The 26,561-nt window shown below is 34.8% G+C and overlaps 1 protein-coding gene across 22 annotated transcripts in view; it reads right to left on the minus strand.

Moving 5' to 3' along the window:
- LOC118266375 (potassium/sodium hyperpolarization-activated cyclic nucleotide-gated channel 2) overlaps positions 1 to 26,561 on the minus strand; it is a 297,834-nt gene that overhangs the window by 33,489 nt on the left and 237,784 nt on the right. For 16 of the 22 annotated variants that reach the window (XM_050694804.1, XM_050694802.1, XM_050694803.1 and 13 more), the window contains one exon: positions 22,839 to 23,115. In XM_050694804.1, the coding sequence (XP_050550761.1) occupies positions 22,839 to 23,115 (277 nt within the window). Of the gene's footprint in view, positions 1 to 22,838; positions 23,116 to 25,654; positions 25,895 to 26,561 lie in introns of all 22 variants that reach the window. The other 6 variants (XM_050694818.1, XM_050694813.1, XM_050694815.1 and 3 more) reach the window with 1 other exon arrangement.

Raw genomic sequence — 26,561 nt, forward strand, 5'->3', positions numbered from 1 at the left:
TAGTAATGCCTACATGCGATGCGTACTGATGACGTCATACGGAATGCGCACGATGCGGGCCTGTGGATGCTTACTTTAAGGGACCATACTACGATCTCCAACTTGACTGATAAGCGTAAAGATTATAACAAATACTCTTATATAAAAAGCCATGGTCCAGTAGTTGATCTGTTACGTGTTACAAGCATCATCAACAGATGATGAAGATGATTGAAAGAGATAGAAAACGCGTTTCCCTCTATAAAAAACTGAGTCAATACTGACTCAGTAGATCTTCTGGAAAATGGCCGTTTGAGTTACCAGTTTCCAGAAGAGTATATATTTTATCGACTGACTTCTGTTTTGAAGAATGTGCCGGACATAATTAGTGTTCTGGGAAAATCCTATAACTGTTATACCAATAAACATATACATGGATGTTTTATGTGTAAACAAGCTAACTAAAGTAAACAAAACCTTGGGTTTTGAAACCATTTCAGAGAATTACAGAATAAAAGTTTAAAATAAAGGACATATTATGTACATAGTTATATATATAGTAATAACGTCATTGTAGTACAGGGAAAAGACGTTATTTTGTTAATATGAGTGCGTCAATGACTAAGCATTTTGTACGCATTCATTTTTTTTTATTATTTTCTGACCGCAAAGAAACCCTTTCACGCATTTTTGTAATTATCGAAGATAGACTTATTTGTTACTATTATTATGATTATAACATAAATAATAATCTAAGATAGAAATTTTTTAATAGTTTAAGAAAATCTAGTTTTATTTACCTATATCAAGATAACCTCTAAAGTTTCATGCAATTGTACCCAATATTTCATTTTAAAGTCACTTAATGTAAGCGTAGTCAATAAAAAATGGAGTAATAACTAAGAAAATACACACAAACTCGGTATAACCGGGCGCTTCAAAGCCAGCAGATTGCAACATCAATATTTAACCCTCAAACATCGGCTAAGGTCTGTAGCACCCCGTACTCGTGGGTATATGTGACCTTTATATTCTCCCTTCATGTTTTATTGAGTTTATTATCGTCCTTCAACTTATAACCCGCTGATAGACAGTTTATATCCGATAACGTGTTTAGCTAAACGTTATTGGTATTAAATAGTCGCATCGCGTCTTTGAACATTTTATGATCACGGTTTGGTCTGTATTTTTTTCATGGTATAAGACAGTACACGAGCATGCGTATCACCTGATGGTAAGCAATCGCCACCCATGGACACTAGACGCGTTACAAGTGCGTTGAAGGCTTTTTAGGGGTTCGCAATTTAAGGGTGTTTGGGGAATTGGGGAATGGGAAGATAGAACGGGGGTAATTGGGCCTCCGGTAACCTCACTCACACTACGAAACACAACGCAAGCGTTGTTTCACGTCAGTTTTTTGTGAAGCTGTGGTATCACTCCGGTCGAAACGGCCTATTCGTGTTGAAGCATAGCCTAGCAGTAGCCTAGCATTGTCACTTGTTCAACGTAGTTTCGTTTAATATGGTTTGTGAAACGGTTAGATCACGTATCTACGTTGTCTACTATCTAAAAAAAGCGAGCGTATTATAAAATTTTAAAAAGACGCAACAATAGACTGTGAGGTAAGGTCTAAATAAAATATCAAAGGAAATCCTCCTTCATAATAATTTTTCGTTAAATAAATCACAATACAGACTTCCACGTTCCATAATTAACTTTGTACCGAAGTTAATTAATTTAGTACAATCACGTACCAACTCTGCTAACTTCGGTAAAACATTTAATCTTCAACAGTTTAGACATTAATTTTTTGTTCGGACTTTTGCAAGAAATTCAGCGGAAAGATTAGCTATGAATAACGGAGAAGTTTTACGAAAGAAAATAATGAATCTAGGGTAATATTCTCTCGGTCGGTCACCTTTGTGTACCTAATAATTGTAATGGCGTAGTTGGACATTGCACAAGTTTTTAATTGGTGACTAATGCTGATCGGATATTGGGTCAAACTGGTACCGAAGCATTCTTGTACCAATAACTTTAGCGTTTAATCAGTTAAGAACATACGTTGTTACATTCCTTCACGATAGCGTATTGATTTTTTAATGCACGAATTAAACTCTGACTTGTATTTTTAACTATATTATTCACTTATTAATGTTACATGATTACCATTATTGTTTACTATTTGGTGTAAGTAAGACAGAAATGTTGTGTTTTTGTGGGTTACTTATAAACTTTTAATCTGTACTAACATTTGGCAGATAATCCCATGAGATCAAATCCATGCACAATTTGACGTCTGTTAATAAGGACTGAATTAAAATTGTTATACCTAGCCAAAAACCCTAAATATTTTATAGCGACGCGACACATCTGGCAATTTCTACGTAGGTACATACATAGGTAGATATTTGTCAAAGGTACGTATGTACCAATAGCTTGTACCATTGTGTTCTTCCAGGCCATTAGTCGAAGTGAAGATTTCTCTCGTCTGCGAGTACGTCTTTAATTAAAACTTTGCCCGAACAGCCGATGGGGTTGTTTGGTACATGATTACTATTGTTTTACGACCTGACTATTTCATGTATTGTACTGTGTACATATTTATTGACAATATTTTCTGTCTTCTTTTCCTAATGAGTTTTTTGACCCTTAGTCTTTGGATTTTTGTTTCGTACGTCTGTGTATATGACGGTTATATTTATGTATTTGTGAGGGTTTGTTTTTAAGGGAAGAAAATCATCCAATGACTTTACTTGCCTTGGGCGAGGCGAGAGGGAGTGCAAACTCTTACTGGCTAACAACCATCCCGTTCCTACTCTTGGTTTTCGAAGCCCCAGTAAACCCTCTAGGTAGTCCTCAAATCCGGATTTGTGACGGGTAGATTGGTATCAAATATATTCGTTTTGTGTATAAAATATGAATAAATGATAAATTGTAATTTTATAAAGGTGCATTGGTTGAATAATTCGAATTTAAATTACCGCATTGGTGCGGCTATAGCAGATTGGTTACACGTTCAATGATCATGTAAATATGATCCGATTACATTTCACTTTTTCAACATGATTAAAGGTGATTTTATTTTAACATTTACCAAACATTATTACCTTCTTTAAAGTATTTTTAAGGTATAAGCCGGTGAACTAGCAGACGGATCACTTGATGGTAAGAAATCACTGCCGCCCATGGACACCCGAAATACCAGAAGCGTTACAAGTGCGTTACCGTGCTTTCAGGTGTTAGGAATTTTGGAGAATCAGGGATTGGGAAGATTGGGAAAGGGGGTAATCGGGCCTCCCGCAATCTCACTTACACAACGAAACAACGCAAACGTTGTTTCACGTCGGCTTTCTGAGAATCAAGTCTAGTGAGCCATCTTCGCTACGAAAGCGAGACAGTCACATAAACCTACTACCTAAGAGTTGACTATTCTCTCTTTGTGCTTAAGTAAGACCCATATAAAAGAGATTGCAAGCAATTTAACTATTCACGTGTGACGAGTCAAGTTGTCGGGCACAGAGATTGGAGTGCAATCCAGAATAACTTCCAACTTGGCACTAACTGACTTGCTCTTGGAAATTTATTTAGTTCACGACACCAACTTTCGATTGCTGGCTTCTCTATTTATTTTAGAGAATGCTTCTGCTATCTGATTTTTGTCTTAAGATGACATTGAAGTGGATTATAAGTTTTTTGTTTTATTTGAATATGGTCTGATATCTATAATAATAAGACTATAAAAATAAGAAAGCTTACTAGTTTAGAATGGTTTTAAACATAACCATCATCATCATCATCATATCAGCCACAAGACGTCCACTGCTGGCCTATGTTCAGCAGTGGACAACCAAAACATTACAACAGTTTTTTTAGCAGTATAATCTAGGTACTGCTTCTAATTAAGTAATAACAGTACGAGATATTTGAACAGCCAACGAAATCACGGAGAAAAACTAGTATAGTCTTAATTTGACTACGAAAAGAAAAGAAAAGGCTTCCTCATTACAAAGATAGAACAGAAATGGACCACTGAATTGTTCCATGAATACTATTTCACTCTATTCAACAGTATTGAAACAGTTCTATAAAACAAAACGATTGTATACCTCACTCGATCACGAAATCGATTATCGCATTCGATTCTAAAGCCCTCAAAGATAAAGAAGTGTCATCTTTTTAAAACTTTATTGCACTTGTGTATACAGAATGTCATTTTAATTGTACCATTTTGAGTGCACAATGATGAATAAATTAGTCGACAGCGTCACTTAAATCACCATGTATAGTTGCCGTAGTGTTGTAAACACCACTTCTAAGTGCACATAATGACAAAAACATGTCACTTTACATTAAGTCTTTTTAGTTATTATGTTGTAAACGATTTGTTGTTTGTTGAAGTAAACGGTAGGGAAGTTAGTTTGGGACTTGGACTGCATCGTTTGTTCAGTTTTAAAAGTGGTAAATCACATGTCTTTTGTTTTTAGAAATGGAGACGAAAGAAAGATTTATCGATATAATTATTATTTCAGAACATAATATTGGTCAAGTGGAATCTGCGGCCTTTTTCAATCTACTATTCATTAAAAATCTTTCGGCCCATCTGATGTTAAGCGGTAGCGTAAGCGTAACCTAAGTGGGTACACCTGTAATACTATATAAATTACAGAGTATGAACCTTGTTGGAAGCTGTTTATAGTAGACCAAATGTCTAGGATCATATACTAAACATCCTGGTAACAGAAAGTCTAATGCGAAATATTGCATACAAAAATGTAACATACTCATTCCAACTTAGAGTGCATTAACGACTTAATGAACGATTGTTTTGTACATACAAATACATGACGAAATACAAAACAAACTTTGATGATAAGGTGGCCAGTGATGCCATCTTTAATTTCGTTGTCCTTCGAGAAATTATACTTATCACAAGGTTGGTTCAATATTAGTAACATTTTATTTAAGTATTGAAATAGTGTGCTAAACATTTTCAAGTTTTCTTCACGTCGTATTGTTTTTATTTGCTTAAATTGAAGTCAGGAATGGACATTCTAATTAAAATGTAATGAATGTTGGTAACTGGTTATTAATTATATATTTATTTTAATCTTTCAATGTAATCAACGCATTGGCTGTTGAATAAAATATTTATCATAAATGAGTTCTAGTAGTACTTTATACTTATAAAAGTTATTAAAACCCTTTTACGTTCCAACGCCTTTAAATAGTAGTACTTTGTACACTAAGACGCATATAACCACTGATTGGCTCAATTTCATTAATATTGGCAAAAATAAAAGGTTTTCTATGTTCCATTCAGCCATTTGTATAGACAAATCACTAATCTAGAATATTCTCTATTTAAAATAAAATGTCTTTTAAAAAAAGCGAGCATTAAATTTTATTACCAGTGACGTAATTATTTTTGAATAGTAATTTAAACGATAAATGGATTTTCATTAGTCGATTTATTTTATTTTTTCTGTAATAGCCAAAAGGATTTATTTTAATGTATTAAAAGGTTTAGGGTTAGACCGCAAGTTTACATGTGTGTTCGTTTTGCGGCAGACAAATGAGTTTCCATTAGTTGAGCGAAAAAAAGTTTCGTTTTTTTTTCCGTAATGGCTTGATGGCTAAATAGAAAGTCAATTTTAGTTGAGTGTTTGGTGGTGACCACATGCTTATAAGTTATGGTTACATTTAAAGTGCTTGGTTGTGGTATTGTGATCTGTTACTTGTACTTTTTACGTAACTTGACGTATAATAATGGACCATAATGTAATGCAATTAAGTATGTTTTTGTATTTATTTTATGGAATAGGGGGCAAACGAGCAGATGTGTGTTGGTAAGTGATGAGCACCGTCCATGGACACCCACGGCACCAGAGGTGTAACAAGTGCGTTGCCGCCTTTTAAAAAGGAATACGCTCTTTTCTTGAAGATTTGAAGGTTTTCTTGTATTTTTTTACTCTACAAATAATTAACTTTTGCCTATTTATTTAGGGTACAAGCATTCAGCACGTATCTCGCAATACTCTTTAAGGATTAAAAAAATCGAAGCTATTTACCAAAGTATTATTAAAAGCGTTCATCATCAGACGTGTTTACGTTGCAATTGAATCAGCTCACGAGTAAACAAACTCCTCAATTTCATATCCAGTTAATGAACCTGTTTACAATCACAAACTCTTAACCGTTATATATTGTTATTTGTTATTACGAAGAATTCGCACCACTATACTACTCACATTTTCTTGTATATGACTGTGTACAGAGTCGGATTGACTATTGTCAGTTCATTATAAATTAAAGCCGTCACACACCTAGCTAGATTATATAGTCAAGTATAGAATATTATCACATATTTTCAATACAAATCTTCGAGGGACCACACACCTAGCTATAATCTATACCTATATTAATACGTGATGCAAAAACTTTAGACCTCTTTTTACGATAATTGCGCGGACGTAGGAGCATAAAATTTGGTACACTTATAGTTTATGTGTAGGAGAAGTACGGAACGCTAATATTTTTCAAAAATAATGCTTATAAAGTACATTAAATCAATAAATAAAACATTACACACACATGCATAGTGTCTGATCGTATTTGACAAAACGTCAAAATCGATAGACATAGCGATGATATTCTCACGTCTCATATGAAAAGAGTTTTATAAAAGAGTTTGAGTTAAATAAAAATTATCCTTCAACGTACGTTAAGTGGTATTGTAAATTAAATCATATATGGTCGAATTTCGGCCACTAGGCGACCACTAGTATACAGAAATATGTATAAGTATTTCTGTGACGTCACCAAAATATATCCACGAAATATACATATTTTCGTCTATTAATATATTTCAAGAATACGGGATGATCAATTTATTCACCGAGTACCAGAATTCAATGGGGGCCCGCCAAAGTTACTGATAAAAAAGAAACGAGTTTGTTAGCTTTAACTTGGTCTCGGGGCCCGTCAGGCCGATGCTACCCGGCCTCTTCTAATCCGACCCTGTTCGTATAAGCATCGACAAACGTTCAAAGTCCTCAAGTAGACCTTGTGTTCAAGAGGAAAAATCTTGACGAAAAGGACCAGAATTTAGGAAAAAAAAATCACGGTACTTCTGATCAAAAGTGCAACTCGTAAAGGAGGACAAGTGTGACATGACAAAGAAGAGAAAACTTGGTTTTTATGAGGTCTTTATAGATTATGCTTTGTGATTACAACTTACTTAGAAATGAGCTCTCTTAATACATATTATTGGAATTATTCAAGTTCATTTGGCTGCTCGATAATTCAACTCGTGTCTGTCATTTTTCTTTAATGTTTAGATCAAAGGTCCTGTTTGTTCTTTTCTTACGTATGTCTAAGGCTACCACCTATTGGTAGCCAGAGTGTCAGCCAGATCCGTCTTAATAGTATAAAATTAGAATAATTCGTTGAACAATATCAACAGCCATATAAGTGGCCACTGTTGACCAAAGGCCGCTTCTCACACGGAGAAGGTTTGAGTTTAATCACCAGGCTTGCTCAATGCAGGTTGGAGATTCCAGACTTTAGAAATTATAAGCCCAAGTTTCCTCACGAAGTTTTCCTTAACCATTTCTCAAAACAGTTTGTCATTCGTTAAAAACAGGTTTCAACTTATTTATTATAATTCTAAACATTCCTATTTTAAAGAAATTGCAAGAAGGTACTGTAAAATCATGGTTGTATAACGTCTAATGCTCAAAGTCAATGATGCGGCTAATAATGTGTGGTTTACCCACATCGAATGTTACGTAATGACTTACATCTACGTTCTAGGTTTACTTCAACTGATAAATAAATCATAAGCATGAGTAATTGATTCCAAATTTTATAAGCGTATGAAAAAATGTAGTAGCTTGACATTGAATACTCTTTTTGTTCTTCAACAGAGAGGAACCAAAGACTTACAAAGGTCTGGCAAAGTTGTTAAAATACATTTCTTATTATGTAAGAGACAAGTTAGGAATGTTTAAATTATTTCTTCAGTGACTTATTGCCACTACATTTACTCTAGTTTACAAAAATCTAAAAAAAAAAAAAATGCATTTGAAAGATAAAACATTATGCTTAATGAAGGTTCAATTAAGAAATTATACAGTCACAATTTCATATTCAATTATTTCAGTCTGAAGTCAGCATTGTTCACACAAGCTTCATGATACCTCGGTACAACGTGGTAGGTATTGATCCGGGGATTGTATTATGCAAGCTACGTCTGCCTGGTGGCTCTATTCGACGCCTGGCTGTGTCAAGCTGGGTACAATGTCTTTGTACGGTCTTTAGAGTTAGAACCTGTATTATAATGTTTGGTTATAATTAAGTTACTGTTAACTTTGATAGACTATTAGGCGATAATACTCGTAAAATGTAGGATTCTAGGGATTACCAGATAATTAATAATTGAAAACAAAAAGGACGAAGTTTTTACACCCAAATCTAATGGCGGGCGCAGCAAGAGATAGAAAAAGAGAGAGAGAGAGAGACAGAAAGAATTGTCAAAATCAAATTGACAATACTTCAAACAAAACTGACGTTGACAAGCAAGTGACATGACAGATGACGGATCGCGTTTACTTTCTAATATTATTTGGAACATTTATTATTTCTAAGAAACTCAACTGGCATATTTTCACTAATGTCTTATCGTATGGTAAATACGTGAAATTATTGGATAATTAGACTGACAGAACTTGTCAGATATTGTGAAATACGCCCTTAGACATTATGGAATAAACCCTTCTTAAATTGACACTGTTGCTGTAGATGTTAATATTTCTTATAAAATATTTGGATGGCTATTAAATGTGAAACCGTGAAAAAACGTTGAAAGTAATTGTAGATGATAAGGAGTAGTCTTAAATCAGATATTTCATATTTCACGGCTTCACTCAATTTTCGAGTTATCGAGAGACGAAATATTCGATTTAACAAAATGTATCTCGATTAAAAATTATTGAAAAATTGATAATCGATTTTAATGGCACATCAAAATGTAGATAGAAATAAGAAATTGGAAAAGAAAATAATATTTCAAATCGACATTCCAGGTAAACAAATAAATAATATTTTTTTTCCTGTTTATAGTATAAATGCATCTAGATAATATTATGTACCTTCACGTATGTTATAAATAACTAGTAAATAATAAAACGTCCCTTAATTATCAAGTAAATTACACAATTACTGCGCATGTATCCGATGGCTGTGACGTCAGCAGTCAATACTTTTAATCAATCTGCGTTTGCGCACGTGTTGTGTAATATAAAGGTATGTATGGCGTACACTCATGCATTAATGCTTATGTATAAATAATTTCTTGTTAATTTTGTCCTTAGTGACGAATAAGAAATCCCCGGAATAATTGGTAGTTGTAGTTCATCAAGCAGTTGATTTTTAATAGACTTAAAAAAAGGAGGTTTTTAGTTTGACCTGTATGTATGAATGTTTGTGTGCGATTATCTCACGTTTGGCTGAAGTAATTTTGATGTGGTTTTCAGCATAGTATTTTTCAAACTTAAGAAAGGTTTTATGTATTACCTGACTTGAAAACATGCGTTAAAGAAAATTAAAGATGGTTCCCTTTTAAAAAAAAACTTTTGTTATTTCTTGATTTTTCTTTTCTTACTTAAAGTATATGTAGAAGAATGCTTGAATTTCAATAAATTATGCTATTATCTCCTTATAATTTAATGTCTATTCAATTGTCAAGCAATAAAATATTTTAATAACTATACAATTAAAGTGCAAAATACATTAAAACAAATTTTATTAACGCGACAATTCTCAGTATAATAATGTGAGCTTATTAAATATACAAAGAAATACATAAAGTTTCTCACAACAGTACGTGACCCCTAAGGGTGTAATGTACAAGGAAGTCGTCAATCAGGTTTCCCATAAAGTCCGATAAAATTTTATGGTTCCCCATGATTAACTTCCATTTAAGATAACAGCTCAAGGAACTCCGCGATTTCAACTGATTAGAGTGTTAGTATGAAAAGCAACAATAGTTCGTTTCGTTTAAATTATAAAAGAAAATTTTCATTTCTTTACATTTTTCTTTGTTAACTGTTAATATACTATACTATTAGATAATTGGGTAGTTTTCTCAGTAAAAAATAAATTATTTCATAGATTTGATGATCTCTACTCAGTTATCGAATTTTTCTAGCTAATTTTCTACAAATAAGTCTGCTATTTGAGGTTGAAACCTGATGATATCATAACGCATTATTACATACAAAATTAAATATCGTTTTTGACGTTTCGAAAAAGATGTTAAATTCGACTAGTAGGAAAGTAGCCATTGCTGCACAGCTACAGTTTCTTTTTTCGATCAAATTGTATTTTTAATAATTTCGTTATTACTTTTTTTCTCTCTGATATTTAGAAAAAGGTACGCATATAAAATGCACCTGATACTGATTCTCAACAGTTACCTTATAAAGGCGAGATCATTGCTGTAATAAACGTTATTAGTTAGGTACTGGAAAATCAAAAAAGTAATTAATACAACAGTCACTACCACTTACACTAACAATTTTCTAGCACTCATTGATACCAAAAAATCATACCAAACCAATTGGCCACTTTGATTGGAAGATTAATCAACAATAGTAGCAAGATGTGTGCCCACAGCCACGAAGATAATGAATGATTTCCGTCAGTTTGATCTGGTTTCAAACAATGACTAACGTATGTACTGACAAACATGGTTATATGTGTCTAATTGCTCACTGCAAATAGAGGATCTCGTGACCGGTCAGCCGAGTGATCCGTATACATAGATATTGAAGTGTAAGGATGATTTGTAAATATAACCTTTACTATGATAATCAGTAGGTATATTTTGCTCTGAGATTATACATTTTATCATCAAAACATACATATAACGTCACGGATTTTAATCCTCGTAGCACAGGAAAACATGTAAATTTTTCATACCTATACTTTTCACCACGATGAGGGTCATGGAATAAGGAAAAAGTTAACTGTTAAAACCATAAATGGTTGGAATGGTCAGTGATTCTTACGTCGTGGGGAATTTAGGAAAATAAATGTGCTAAATCTATAATTTTTGCCCGCTTCCTTAGTTGCCTATTTTACGTCAAAACAGCTATACATTGTAATACACATACATACATGGAGCTATCAATACACACATTACACTTACTCATTTAACTCAACTTTACGTGTTACAAATTAAAAAAATGTATTCAAATTCAAAAACATTCAAACAATTCTTTAAACATATCTCTTAACCTTGGAAGAGGTATCATAAACGCTGAAGCATGATAATTTGGCATATTTCCCGGTGTTGTACCTCTTATGTAACACACATTGCGGGCTAAGGCTCCTGCCTTAATATTTTAAGCCCACGAACAATGAGAACAACGAATTGTATACTATATACTAAGTACGTATGTATTCTTTAGGTTTTCTAGAGAAAATTACTCTTGTGGCATTAACTCGAGTCATGGAGCTTTGTTCAACTGAGTTCTCATTGTCCACGCTTCTCATACGGCCAATGTTTATAAAACATTACCCGCGATACGGTCGTTGTAGGAAACAATATCGATAAGCAATTTCTTCGTTTCCTAGTAGCTATTTGATATGCTTCTGCCCTTGATTTAAGTAACCCGATAATGTTTTATAGAAGACGACGAAATAGGGACTTCGTGACGTAATATGTAGTACTGTAGGTACAAACATATAGAACAATATATATAGTTCCCTAGTGTTAGTGGAGCATTAAAACTTTTATACGTCTATGTTCTATTTACACAGACCGAAATAACGGCCATTACTACAAAATTCATAAAGTTATGTTTAAATCTACTCGCATAATTTTTATCTAACTAATTTAGTCTGTGTATTCAGCCGGCAGTAAAATAACAGACGGAGGTACCCTCGCCACCGGTAGCCATGTTTTGTCCGAAACAGGCATGAGTTTCAGTTTTTATTCGAATTGTCCGACTCGTTTAACAATCCGATGAAAAATCGATATCTTTTTGTTTTGGTCTCTTTTAAATAGCTGTGGGGATCTTATATCAAAAGATTTTTAATATAAGTAAGATATTTTAATATTAGTAAGTAATGCTTATTATAATTGTAGCTTCAGTAGCCACTAACGTACATAAGACAGGTTTTACGATCCATTTTCTCAAAGAAAATTACTTTGAACTACTTTTCAATACAGCATACTAGCTATTATGTTTAGTTCAAAGCTAATCCATCAACTGTATTATGTTTAAAGTTTAACTAAAGTGGGGTTTTTACTTAGTAAGAGAAATGCCCCTATAGATCTATGTACATTTTTGAAATAACTATAAGTGAAGGCAGTCCAGCTATACTAAGCTATACAGATATACAAATAAGGGTTAATTAGGGAGTCGAGCTACAAAAGATTTGGCTATGTTCTGCTACTGTCTCTGTACTAAATTAACTATCAATCTTTTGATTAATTTTCTTACCTATAGACCAAATACATTGCTGACTGTACTATAGAAATGGTTGCTACAGGCGTGGAACTGAGGTGTATCAAGTAATCATGTGTAACTGGCATCCCGTAGCGATTGAACGATTTAGTTGTGTCCAGTGTCGGGCAGGTGCGATCCAATTTGCGGCTAAACGATCCGACCGACCGACCGATGCAGTGGCGGCCGATTTGTTGGGACAACGTAATGGGAATTTGCGCTTTAGTTGTTCTCTCTGCATGTGAGAATTTAGTGTATGCACTTTGTAATTTTGGTATTTGGGCTAGTGTTTTTAGTAAAACTGTAATAGATATCGTACTTTCTTATAATCCCGATGGAGATTAAAGAAATCGGCTTTAATTATTAAAGATATAATGTACCTAAGTTAGTGCTATGGGTATACTTAAGTTAGTACGAATCACAAAAGCTAGTCTTTTTTTCTAACTATCAGGGACAATAACTAATTCACAACCAATTTTAACGCACTTGTAACGCCTCTGGTGTTTCAAGTGTCCATGGGCGGCGACAATTGCTTACCATCAGGTGATCCGTCTGCTCGTTTACCGGCTTATTCCATAAAAAAATTAAAACGTAGAGGTACAACATACATTTATGTCTCCGTAAATGAATTCGACTCTAAAAGAAAAGTTACAGGGTGCAAGAAAAAAGACGAGGCCACCTTGGATTTCTTCAAGTGTACTCAAACTTAGAACCTTCACACTTCACACGTATCGAAGTTTTACTTTATATTTCAACTTGAGCACTTGAATTTTGTGCCTTAAATTTTACGAAAATGGTGTCAAATATATCTAAGCGAACAGGTTTTAGAATACGGTCCTGTTTAGCATTCTCGTTGTTTGATTGGGTAATTATAATCACTGGACTGTTTATGCATAGATTGATATTTGATTTTCTGGAATATTCTGTTGTTTTTGTTCGCAATCGTAACATGTAACGTGATATAGTTTGGATATAATTTACTAGTTTGATGATTTACATATTGTGATAAAAAAGAAAGAAAAATAAAACCAGTGAAATATCCATCGTCTCCTTCTAAGCACAAAGCACAAAGTCAAAATCAAAGTATTTTTATTTCAATTAAACAGGGTACCTATTTTTTTGTCATCGAGAGTAGCGACAAAAGAACTAGGTACAATAATAGAACAACTTCAAAATCGATACATTCTGTACCCTTAGCACGAATTTGCTCTACGTTGAACGAAAACGAAACGAGAACGCGTAAAGCAAACTCGTACTAAACACCGCTGATCCTATCAAACAATTACCACTTCTCATAGCAACAGGATTAAACATTCTATCCTTCACGTCGTGTGAGACGTACCTATAGATATGGATCAATAGGTACGTCACACACACAAACACGTGACCTATCCTCGTGATCTACTAAACGGACCCTTGACATTGGAGCAGAGATTCGTCCTAGCCGGCTGTATCCACACCCAGCGGGATCCAACGGGACCGTGTCCGTATTCACGGGCCTACCGTCCTACACGGGTATCCTTGTGTGGACGTTGTTATGTGGAATGGTTTCAAGACTTACTTAATGGTGTTTAAATTGATCACAAAAAATATTCTTATTTTTATTAATTGTGTTTGATTCTTCTCTACAAAGAGGATAACATTTTATTTTTATTTCACATTAATAGTCTACTGGAAACCTGTTCCATTTTTCATTGGACATTTTAACGTGATTGAGCAACTTGAATAAATGAAATGAAAGAAGTCGTCAATTCATTTACTACGTTCTATGTTTGTTGTTTACTGATTAGTTCAAGATTTCAATCAATCTTTTTTTACCCCTAAGATCTTTTTACATACGGTAGTTGTTCAATCACAATCTTTTATTTTACCAATGCATTATTAAATTGTATGTCTACTAAAGTGACTCACTCCAGAATGGCGCATTTTCGCACGACTCCATCCACGTATTGTCCAGTCATTATGCGAAGCGCACGCAGTCCATTGTTCAAGCAATGGCCGCAATGGCTTTTGATGAACATTGTTACTTTGTTGATTTTATTAATGGCCATACACTGATTGTTTTCGCAATATTACATTGCGATTATCAACTTTGTGTTTATAGACTTTGAGTTGCTTTTATGTTTAAGCTCAGTATAAAGCTGTACTTAGTTAAGTCTGTTTACTTTAGTTTTCAGGTAGAGGTAGACTATATTGTGCTAGTAGGATTATCTTAGATCGGAATTATGGTTCATTCAATTTACTTTCTTGAGTATTAATAATAGGGTTGTAATTGTTTTGTTTTGTCTGTAAGCCATTTACAGTGTTTTGTTTCTGCGAACTGTTTTTTGTTTCATTGTTTGTCAACTACAGACGAGCATCGTACGACCAGTGGGTTGTCGGTTGAAATAAGTCTCTTAATCTGCACTCTACATCAAATGTTTGACATATTTTCATAACATTACGCCTGCAATCCACGTAGAGAATAGCAGCGGCAGTATTATCACACAATAGGTATGAATCTGATATTATTCTACTTCATCAATCATGATTTATTTATGGCCATTCATCGAACTGGTGTGAATCAATGAGTCGATATTCTTGGCAGTTATTTTCGAATAAATCAGATATCTAAACATATTATCACGCTTGTTAAATATAAATGTAAAGAAGTAGACGGTATCATAATAATTATGTCAGAAGAACAAAATTGACTGAACAAATTTTTAGCCCTTCTCGTCATCACCAGCAACACGTGAGAGTCCACAAAAGGATCACAGTTTTAAAGTTTCAGGTTTATCGTACAGGGCTGCTGCCCTATCTTTGTCGACTTCTATTTTTTGTCCAAACATAGTAGACAATGTCAGACCGGGGTCCTGCATTAAATTCACCGAAGGTAAATGAAAACTATCGTTCGTTTTCTTTTCCTCTTATAATATCTATTTCGTTGCGGGATCCAAGACCGTCTTTCATGCGACCCTAGGACGCGCCGGACTTCAGTGTTCCGGTGTTTTCATGGTTTCATACTGTAGATTGTAGCTCACAGGAGTTGTTGCGGTTTAGGGAAGATATGACGGGCATGTCCCAAAAAAAAAATGCTATTAAGAATTTAATGCTATTAACAAACCAAAAAACTCAATATTGCCCACTAATCCAGATATTCTCGTACATATTCCAAGAATTGAAATACGTAAAGCAGAAACGTTGAGATCATTTCAAATGAATTGTAACATTGCGTAGAATTTGGTGCGAAGCGATAAATATCAGGTACCAAGGGCACTTTGATCTTCCTCTCCAAGGTTTTGAACAAGTAGGTGCTATACCAATGAGTTTCGACTTGTACCATAGGGAAGTATCTACCATTTGCTAATAAACTAAGACAGAATTAGAAAAAGCAGTCAATCACTTTAATACTTTAAAGGGGTGGAGACAGATTTGTACATGTGTGGCGATATTGTATGTTTGTATAAAAAGCCTAAAAGGTAATGTTTTTATAAAAAAAAACTAAATTAGAAAAAATAGGCGACATGTATACACGGTATTTATCACCAGCAATTTGGATTTCTGAGAATTGTACAATTCCAAAAACACCCTGGAAACTAGCATTAGTTTCCAAAGTGTCATCTTGACTGCCATACTAACATTATTGCATAATAACAGTAAGACACACAATCAAAGAAACAGCCAATGAAAAAAAAAAAACTTGAAGATTTCAATAATCTCTGTAGTGCTGTTATGAATTCAATATCGAGTATCGAATCGCTGAATCGATTGACGGTATCTAATCGAGACAGCGACTCGGCCGGACGCTGTCTAATGTCAGATGGACATCACGGACTGATAAAACGACAATCGTTTGATTTCACTTATTGAAAACTTGTAACTGATCTGTGAATAGAAAGTATAAGCATGTCGTAGTTGACTTTCATTCAAAGAACTATCAATTAAAAAATAGATCTTCAAAGGAGACTACTGAAGATTAAGTACTTTTGTGGTGCCCAATAGGGCCCATAGTTGGAACATATTCCTGTATAAAATTGTAGACCACACTGTATACTATGGATGCATTAAAGTGATTTGATTTAAATTGAATATTCAGTTCTACCTCGGGTAATACTGGGTATACATTTACTTATTATAGAACATCGAGCCCCTCTATGATTGATGATTGTTCTATTGTATTATCTTTTTACGAACTAAAATGCTTTAGAAACTGAGCTTTTGCCAGTTTTGTAACACGAAAGAACGTTACATTACACAGAAATACTCCAGAAACTGTTGTAGTCTATAAACGGTTTTAACATCAAGACAGGCAGACATAATAAATCATATCATTGTCAATTAGACTCAATTAGAACAACAACAAGAAAGTAAAGCGACATAAAAACAAAAGAAAAAAAAGAATCGATAATTAATATAGCGACAACAGAGACATGCCTATCAAAATTATTGCTAATTGAATGACTAATGTCGATCACGTGCTGCTGGTTCCAACGTGGTGCCGAATTTATGCACGGCAGTGTTTTGAATATTTAATCTAATTTCGTTACAATGCGGTGGTCAAATTATGGTGACCTTTGTCGATGTTAAACTTGTTATGTTGTTATTCACCGTGGTTCTGGTAGGTCATGGTTATTGGGAGACAATTGTTATGGGCGTAATATAACATGTTTTATAAGGTTAATATGGAATGAAAGGGATAAGAGACGCATATGAAGTTTAGTATAGTTAGACCTTTAAGGGAGATCATCATATCCAATGCCTTCTCCGACCTAGGTCGAGGCGAAAGGGAGTGTCAGACTCATACTGGCTAAAAACTACCCCTTTTCTACTCCTGCTTTTCGAGGCGGAGCCCCGGTACACCCGTTAGGAAATCCGCAGCGCCTATTTTAACCTACTACTCATTTTTACTAGTCATGTAACAATTCTATATACCGATTTTAAATAAGGCACATATTTCTGCACGTAAAAAAATATTACAGGGTGTTTTTAAATCTTCGCACCCATGCCAACATCTCATGTACAATTATCAGAGGCTGTAACTTCTTGTTTGTATTCTTATTGAAGTGAAACACCGTATTAATAAATACTTAAACATCACATAAACAACATCGATCCCTACTTTTCGCTGCAAGAGGAAATGTTGAGAACAATAAAATTGTCAAGCTGTTGTCCAGACTCGAGATTTAAATTTATTTGTCGGGAGCTCGTTAACAGATTTAATTGCGAAGTTTCCCTCATAGTTAGCAAGCTCTCTGCCTCCATAGGAATTTGCGATGGCGGCCTAATTACTAGTCCGAAATGCCCACAATACAGCCTTTGTAAGTGTTAGCAACATTAAAATTTAAGTTCGTGTTCTCTTGTAAATTAAAATAAATTACGTAGAATGACAGGAGCCTTTGGCCAGTCTTTTTTGTGTACAGTGTAGATGCGCTAATATGCTTCTATTTCATTTACCAGGAGTGACTCACTTGGTGACCCGGAGCTGCGGACGCCTAGTGGGTTACCGGGGCTCCGGATCGAAAAGCAGGAGTAGGAACGGGGTGGTTTTTAGTCAGTAAGAGTGTAAGGCGAGAGGGATGTCGTCTTACCCAAGGCGGAAGAAGTCGTTAGATGATTTTCCCCCACAAAAAAACTGTGACTGACTTTAAAAATAATTTAGTATGCATTTGTTTTTTTTTAAAGTGGTTCTGCCGTAAATTAATACATACACCATTATTAATGTTACATTTTTAAATTGATGTCGATTTTGGACATTAGTTAGTTCTATAAAATTTATTTAAAAATCGAGATCGATTGAAAGATTTGAGAGACTGGTTATTAATAATTTCAGTAAACTCAGTATGAGTTTGCTTTACGTTTAAAGTAATCGCGTTCAGCACTCTGATTGGCCGGCACGAATAAACCAGCCAATCAGAGCGCCGAATTCTAAGCTCTCGTTTAATCGTAAAGCAAACTCATACTAAGGGTACTGCTGTTGATCTCGTTAATGTAGCTTTTGGGTGAATGTCGCTGGTTTATTATAAAAGTATAAAGATACTTTATCGTATCTTTGACCTCAGCAAAAAATAGTTTCGCATTAATCTTTATAATCTAAGACCTTCAACTAGAGAATTAAATTTGGTTTCAGTTCACAGTAAACGTTTATTTCAATAATAGAAGGTAGTTGTTTGTGTACATATCGCACTATGGGATCTATGTGCATTGCACCAACTAATGCATCGATAATGATCTACTAAATGTTAATGTTCTACCTAACCCCATAGGTAGACTAAGTTGACATGGTATTTTACATATGAATCGGTTTTACACGCGTTACTACTGGTTCAATTCATCTAGGTATACTGAAAAAAATTTAGATAAGGATTTGTATATAGAAGAAAAATATTTAAGGTGTAGGGAGCCATGCTGCGGCACGAATGAGCCGGCTCGACCGGAGTGATGCCATGGCCTCACAGTAAACCGACGTGAAACAACGCTTCCGTTGTGTTTCGTAGTGTGAGTGAGGTTACCGGAGGCCCAATTAACCCCCTTCACATAAAAAGCCGTCGATCAAGCCAGATATTACTAAATATTTTGAGCCGATTTACTTAGCAGTAGCTGAGAGTCCTGTAGCATATAATTAAATGAAATGCTCTAAAATAGTAATTGATTTTACAGATCCACCTACTTTAATTTATAACTTTAATATACTTTCAACTACAATACCTTTGAAATAAGGTCGAAAGTCTATATAAGAAAGTTCGTCCATAATCTATCTAACACTTTCGTGATGACATATAAACTTAACTACTATATCTATCTAGTATCTACTGAAGATTCAAAGTACAATGACATTTAACATCAAAAATAACTTGTAACGAATTTGAACTGGTATATTTGTGAATGGCAGTGAAAAAACATATGTGTGTGACTCATACAAATCTGTATGGAATGTAAATATTAGCTCCATTTTGAATTATGCTTGTTAAAGTGTTCACTGAAGGTCACGCTACGGGTCACGCCAGGCGGCAAGCCTATGGTAGCTGCTTCCTATATTTAGTGGGCTAATATTATCATGAGGTGTAATTTTGTAAAGTGGGGAAATGTATCAGTAGTTTAAATTTGGATATTTTACGTAGTTTTCTGTTGTGTTATAGTTACTTTATGTGTTTACTTATAGTCTAGATCTAGTTAGTAAGAAAAGAAGTGCCATGATAGGCATTGCACCATGAAGACTCCGGGGTTGGTCTACTAAGAGGACCGACGACGGGGAGGTTTTAGTGAGGTAAAAAACCCATAATTCCCAGAAAGCTAGACGCTTTTTGAAGGATTCCGCAGTCAACAAAAAAAGATCTACTTAGTATGATGCAAAAAGAATGAATTCAACCCGTATCTGTCAAACACGGAGGCTATCGGAAACTCCCTCTTAAGAAGGAAATCTTATTTCAGCAGCTGATATTTTACAATTGATAATGATGATCATATAACAGACTATATCGATTATTTGTTTTATCTCCCAATCAGCCAGCATCTGATGCTGATTAAAACCTCATTTCTCACTTAATTTACACACATAAGGAGTATATTCCTGGCATAAATGAACACCATATGTGTTGGCTATAAAATATAAATTCATAAATGGAACGCAGGTCATAAATTATACTGTCATTTAGTGTTACAAAAGGAAAGCTTAGCCCAGTTATTACAGCTCATTGTTTACGGTTACTTACCCTATTACGTTGGTAAATGAATTTCATTGAATATGTTAAGTATAATATGGTAAGGGTGTATCATTTCGTAATACAGTAATAGTATTTTCATAGGGTAATACATAGTATGTTCAGTATTAGGTGTCGTTATCATTATCAACACAGTCTAGTAGACCAGGGTTTGTCAAACCTTTGGCTCTACGAACATGTATTAAAATTTCCAAGTGACAGCGAACCCCTTACTTACTAATGAACACCAAGAAAAAATTATTTGACAGTTGAAGAAAATAAGGCTTTTATTTGAATAAATATATATTTTTTTGTAATATTGATGTGATAGGTTCGCTTGTATCTTGTAGCAAACATACTTAAGAAGGTTTCCCATAATTTCCACGCTTGGCGGTGATTTGAAGAAAAGTCGCAGTTTACAAGAAAAGCCTGCCAAACGATATAATTCTGGATATTTTGCTGTATTATACTGTATTTCACAAAATATTATTTAAAAGTTTTCTTCGAAATAAATACATTATCTAAGAGAGTGGATTGCTTGCGTGGGAGGTGGTGTTTATGACAGCTAGTAATTGTTAGAAATTAAATATCCATTATCTTATACAGAATTAATAGTGAATTATTTTGTTTTTCTATACTTTTGTTCGGAATTAAAATTAATTAAGTTGATTATTTTTTTCCTTTTTTCGTAATATGGATAGCCATTTGAGCAGATGGATATCAATGATATGTGATCCGCGCCAACTAAGGGGGTATCCTGGTAACACCAGTGGTGTGATACCTACGAGTGCGGTAAACCTCAAAAAACAAAGTGCGTTCATTTGATTTAAGTTTTCTTTACAAGAAAATTTACAAAAAATTAGACAAAGTTTTACACAACAAAGTACAGAATTGATTTCCCTGCCCAGATATATCAACGAACAAATTGTGCGTACTCGATTACAAATTTCACAAACAAGAGGCCACCGTAGGTTACCAAAGCCTAAACCCAGATTACCAGAGGCTGCAAACAGGTAATTAAGTTGAACTCTAAAATACCTATATTCGGTTTTAAGTATAGTCAGCAAATGTCAACTGACAATGAGGTAACAGCTCTATATAATTGCATATTCAACACTTTGTGGACGGTCCGCTGCACAAAATGATCGGTATACGAACTACATGACTAACTGCTACGTTTAGTAGTTAAAATAACCGACTACCTTTTGTGATACATCTCAATAATACCGCCGCCATTTTGTGCAGTGTTAATTGTAAAAATGCGATTTAAAATTAGATATAAAATATAAAAAAATTGTTACGTGTGCACACCGGATTTTCCTCTACTGTGGTGTTGATTTGAAAATAATTTCTTTGAATTGCATTTTGTTGTTGCTTAATGATTGAGATAAGTGCTGTTTCATCACTTTCGGTTTCTGCGATTTCGTGAGTAAAAGGAAAAGAATGAGATAGAACATGTTCATGTTGGTGGAGTATTAAAATTAAAAATCTATCTAGTCCGTCAGTTAGGTTAGGTTAGGTTACCAGTAGACTAGTCTACATAGTATAAATCAAGACTAGTCTACTACTATCTTACAAATATCAACAACAGATTACAATTTCTATTTCATATTTACGTTTTATTGAAATCAGATGTTGTTACTCTATTTAGTCGGTTTACTTACTTCGGAGCCTAATTCGAATTATTTCATCCTAGACTTATTTTTTGTGCTAGACAGATTTATGTTACTTTAAGGACTTATTTATTCAAATGTATACCGTAATTGCCTAAAGCTAAGAAAAAATATTCATTGAATAGCTACTTAGAATTATCTTTTTTTATTTCATGATGAGAGAATTGGTATACGTAGATAGATATTTCATAATAAGAGTATTTTATTGGTACACATAGGTAGACAATGTAGGTATGCTGTTTTTCAATTTGTGTGTAACCTTACAATCAAACACAGAATACAATTTTCGAAAGAATTCAAAATTTAAACAAGAGTAAAGCTATAAAAAATATTAAGAATAAACTTTTAAGTGTAAAAACTCCTTGGTTTGTTTACATTTTACAAGAACACAAAGGAACGTTTTCAAATAAAATCAAATGAAAAACTCAATTTCTTTATAACAAAACAAAACGTATCCTTGAGTATAAGACCGACATTGAACGTTACGGACGAGCATAACGCACATGCCTGAGTTTACGTCAAAATTACGATCAGTCGTCAAAGATGGCGGGGGTAAAAATATCTGACTGTTACACTTCCCAATGCTAAACTAAAGTAAACAATTAACTACAAGATATTAATATACTAGTCTTTAATATTAAACAAAGAGCTTCGTTCGATAATAATTACAACACTGAAGCGCTTTATTGATGGCTTTTTAAAACCGTAATTAATTCACGAAACTGTCGTTTGTATTGCGGATTTAAAACCATCTGAAGCTCTTTAAGCGTGTGATTACGTGCTTATTGAGTAATTTATTGTTCATTTTTCTTTTATAGCACAATTTTTACCTTTGATGGTTTTTTATGAAGTGTTAGATAGATAGGTACACGTTTAGTATTATAAACACACGTGGTTACAATCGTATTTTATCCATCAATTAAATCATAGGTACTAGCTTGCATCACCTACAAGAGTGTACATTTTCTACACACAAAGTGAAGGTCACTCACCTGAAACTACTGCACGGATGTATAACCCAGTGTCCTGCTGCTTTCTGCCTGATGCGCTCCTTCATCAGCGCCTTCTTGGAGCCGAAGAGTTTCATGGCTAGTTTGTTGTCGGTGGGTTGGAAGAGTGCCTGCAGCTGGTTTCGCAGGAAGCCTTGCTTGGCGTCCGTCGCCGGCGGCGCTGGTTCCACTGGCGTGCCGTACAAGGACACATCGTCCAAACCACCGAAATGGACTTTGCCGGTGCCGCTGCCCTGCTTCAGCGACATATCGGCGTCGCCTGTGGACAAAATTGACTTTTAAAATCACAGAAATAAGTACAAATTTCCAAGAGCACACGTGTCTCATGAAGAACAAATGTGTCTAGATCGTCTTGGAAGTTGACATTCGATGCGGCTGTACAAATGGCACGCCTCGCACAGACCTAAACCAACAATAAATTCCAGCACATAAATCCCATTTGCTATTATTTCCCGTCCACTGGGAACGTGACAATAATAAATGATGAAGACTTTGACGCCGATCGGTTCCGGCTTGTGGACACAAGAACAGATGTTTGAGCGCTTACATGTGCGAACTGCGGACCCAACGCATCCCGTCCGGAGTCGTTGCACGCAAGGAGCAACAACAGACGTTTCACAAGAACACAGTCACCGCTGTTGCAGTGTTATTATTTATTTTCTTATTTCTTATAATTACAGAGTGACTCACATTATGTCCACATTAGTCACAATTTTTACAGTTGGTTCTTTTCCTTTATACTATAAATAGTTGCGAGAGAGCGCGGCGACGTGTTCCCAACAAAACATTTGGTTCAAATACGTAATAACAAATTCTATTGAAGTCAACATTAGTAGGAGAGTGCTGAACGTAACGGCAACCCCGAAGTGGTGCAATAGTTCACTATTCATATGTTCAACAATACACCAGGGTCAGTGACGTTTGTGCACAATTGTTCCAAAATCAATAGAGATGTGAGCACGGAGCGCAGAGCACGGGCCGCAGAAGCGACGCCCGAGGCGCGCCAATCAAGCCAATGTTATTGTTCTTTTAATGCATTCGCTTGCACAGAAAATGTTTTGTAAAATATTGTCGTACAATTCTACGAGAGTGCAATCACAGTTTATCCAATACTGGAACACGACGTGCACGTCAAACTTTTCATATTTTTCAGATAAAATGAATAAAGAAATTTTGAAGTGGTAGTGTCCGATCATCCTACATTGTGTCCGATTTTATAATAACCGAACAATATATCGGAGGTACTTTCATTATCTATAAAAGATTGTAAGCACACGAGGCATAAAACTGATACAAAAAGAAAAGAAAATAAATCGTATAAAGACGAAACGATTACAAAATCAAAAAAAATCTAAAACCGAATCCAATACGTAGGTTTTAATTAGCTAAACAGTTACGTTAGTTTAGACATCAAAACAAACACATTCTTGGAAACGCGAGTAAAAATCGCACGTTTGCGAAGAAAGAAACAATACGTGTTCAAGAACGTAGGCACCGTGTGTATCATGATTGGGTGCCTTAACGAGCCGCATGCACGAACATCTCCGTATGTTCATTACAGCTGATAAAACAGACGATTAAACAATGAGCCAATAGCACTTCATTGATTCAAGTGGCGTCAACTGTGAAACGGGAGACGACCAATCAAGCGGTGCGTGCGACACGGCCCTAATAGCAAAATCGTTTCATCAAATATTTTGTCGTGTCTTTAACAAGCCTAGCTCATGAAACCATCCTGTTCCTCTTCAAATTATCTGCAGTGAGGTGAGCTTGGTCGTTCCTCTCGTTGTCTCCAACGTAGAAATAGAACTTATCTCATATCTCAGCCTTCTTTATTTTCACACGCTCATGACTACAACACACCGCTTTGCGACCTTTTTCGTTCAGTAAAATAAAACTTCTGGAAAATGTGTTCCGTTTGAATCTTTTATTTTCCGTATACGTGTACCTACAACGATGCGTTGTGCGGTTACACTGACTGTACTGTATTGTATACCTACCTACATTTAATGTGTTTCATGGAACTTCTCAATAATCGAGCAAGGGTAAAATTAAAGTGTAAATCTTGATTCACGACCTCAGCGTATCAAACTGTGAGATGAAAAGACGAACGAGATATTTCTATAAACAATAGTGATTCATTATAACTGAAACAATAAGCAGTACAGATTTACGTCTTCTCGAAATATTACTTGTTACTGCGCCATTTGTTTGAGCGCTCAAAAACTTTAATTAAATGAGAAGTTTTATTCTGAACGAGATCGGTTTAAGAAGCAGGTGGGCAGGTGAACGATGCATCAAATAATACTATTAAAACAACTTGAATTGTTATGAAACTCATCGATTGATTGGTTATTGCATCGAAGCGAGGAGAATTAGACATGTAGTTGATTAATTATTTTATCACTGAGTTTATTGGATTAGTTACATTTGATTATTGTCAGCCTTGAAATCAGCAGTTGGCGGTGCTGTTTAGAGGCGGTGATGTCACGAGATGCGGACACGTGAGCCACCAGGAATTATAAACATTCCACCAACGATACCGAGGAGTATGCACGCTAGATTTCCTTAAATTCACTACCAACCGATTTATTTATGCAAGCAATTACTTATTGCACATTGAAACCCATTTCATTATCATAATTTCAAAATGGTAATTAATAGGTATGGTACCTATGCCGCAACATCTTGTATAAATATCATAAGGAAAATAGTTTCGATGGGAATGACTAATGCATACTATAATGAACATTATTTACCATTGACATTCAACTGTTTTTATACGAAGTAGCACTTACCTTTAGGCATCTTTGGATTTTTTAGTTTTCTCGTAAACGTGACTATTTTGTGGTTAGCGGTTAGTTATAAAAATAATCCACGTGGCGCTCCATGCAGTTTTCAAGCACATCACATGTAACACACATCGGAGACTGCACACTCAGCACGAATATATTTACACTATTCATTCACTAAGTATTAATTTATTATCCCAATGACTAAGTATAATTGACTAATTTCGTTTTGGCTTTAGATTTTAGCTGGAAACATTAAAAAATTGTTAACACATTTTTGTGTGACGTTATCGCATTTGTCCTGTCAGACGAAATCGCATTTTATTACCAGTGGCGAAAGTACAAAATGTAACTATAAGAGTTCATGTACCTCATTACAAAGTTAAGTCGTGCGGATTGATCTGTCGGTACAGTGACCGGTTCGTGTGTCAATCATTTCGTCCTGTCAAGATGTAATAAGTTGTAACACGGAGCTAGGACGAACAGTTAAGGTGCAATTTGACAACAAGAGTAAGTGCAAATTGTTTCTGAGAATAGAACAGAAGACGTCCCCAACAATTACGGGCCAATTGAGACAAAAGGATAATGTTTGGTCGCCTGGTCAAGGTTAGCGCGCTTTATTCGTTCAATTGGAAATAAAAATTGACACGCTAGATTTATTTATTAAATTTTATTCTTTATTTTGTTTGTAAATAAATTTATTTATGATTCTATATTTATCGTTCTTTATTTATTTTACATGTCAGTGATCCTATACATTTTTTTATTTATCTTTATAATGTCGTTAAGAAGAAAAATCAATGACGTATCAAATACCTAGGTAATACATAATTAAAATGAACCATTTTCATAGATTAGAATATTAATATCACCTCGTAAAATATTGACTAAGCCACAATACCGGTTAACTCAA

The sequence above is a fragment of the Spodoptera frugiperda genome, chromosome 7, assembly GCF_023101765.2.
Source record: "Spodoptera frugiperda isolate SF20-4 chromosome 7, AGI-APGP_CSIRO_Sfru_2.0, whole genome shotgun sequence".
Lineage (NCBI taxonomy): Eukaryota > Metazoa > Arthropoda > Insecta > Lepidoptera > Noctuidae > Spodoptera > Spodoptera frugiperda.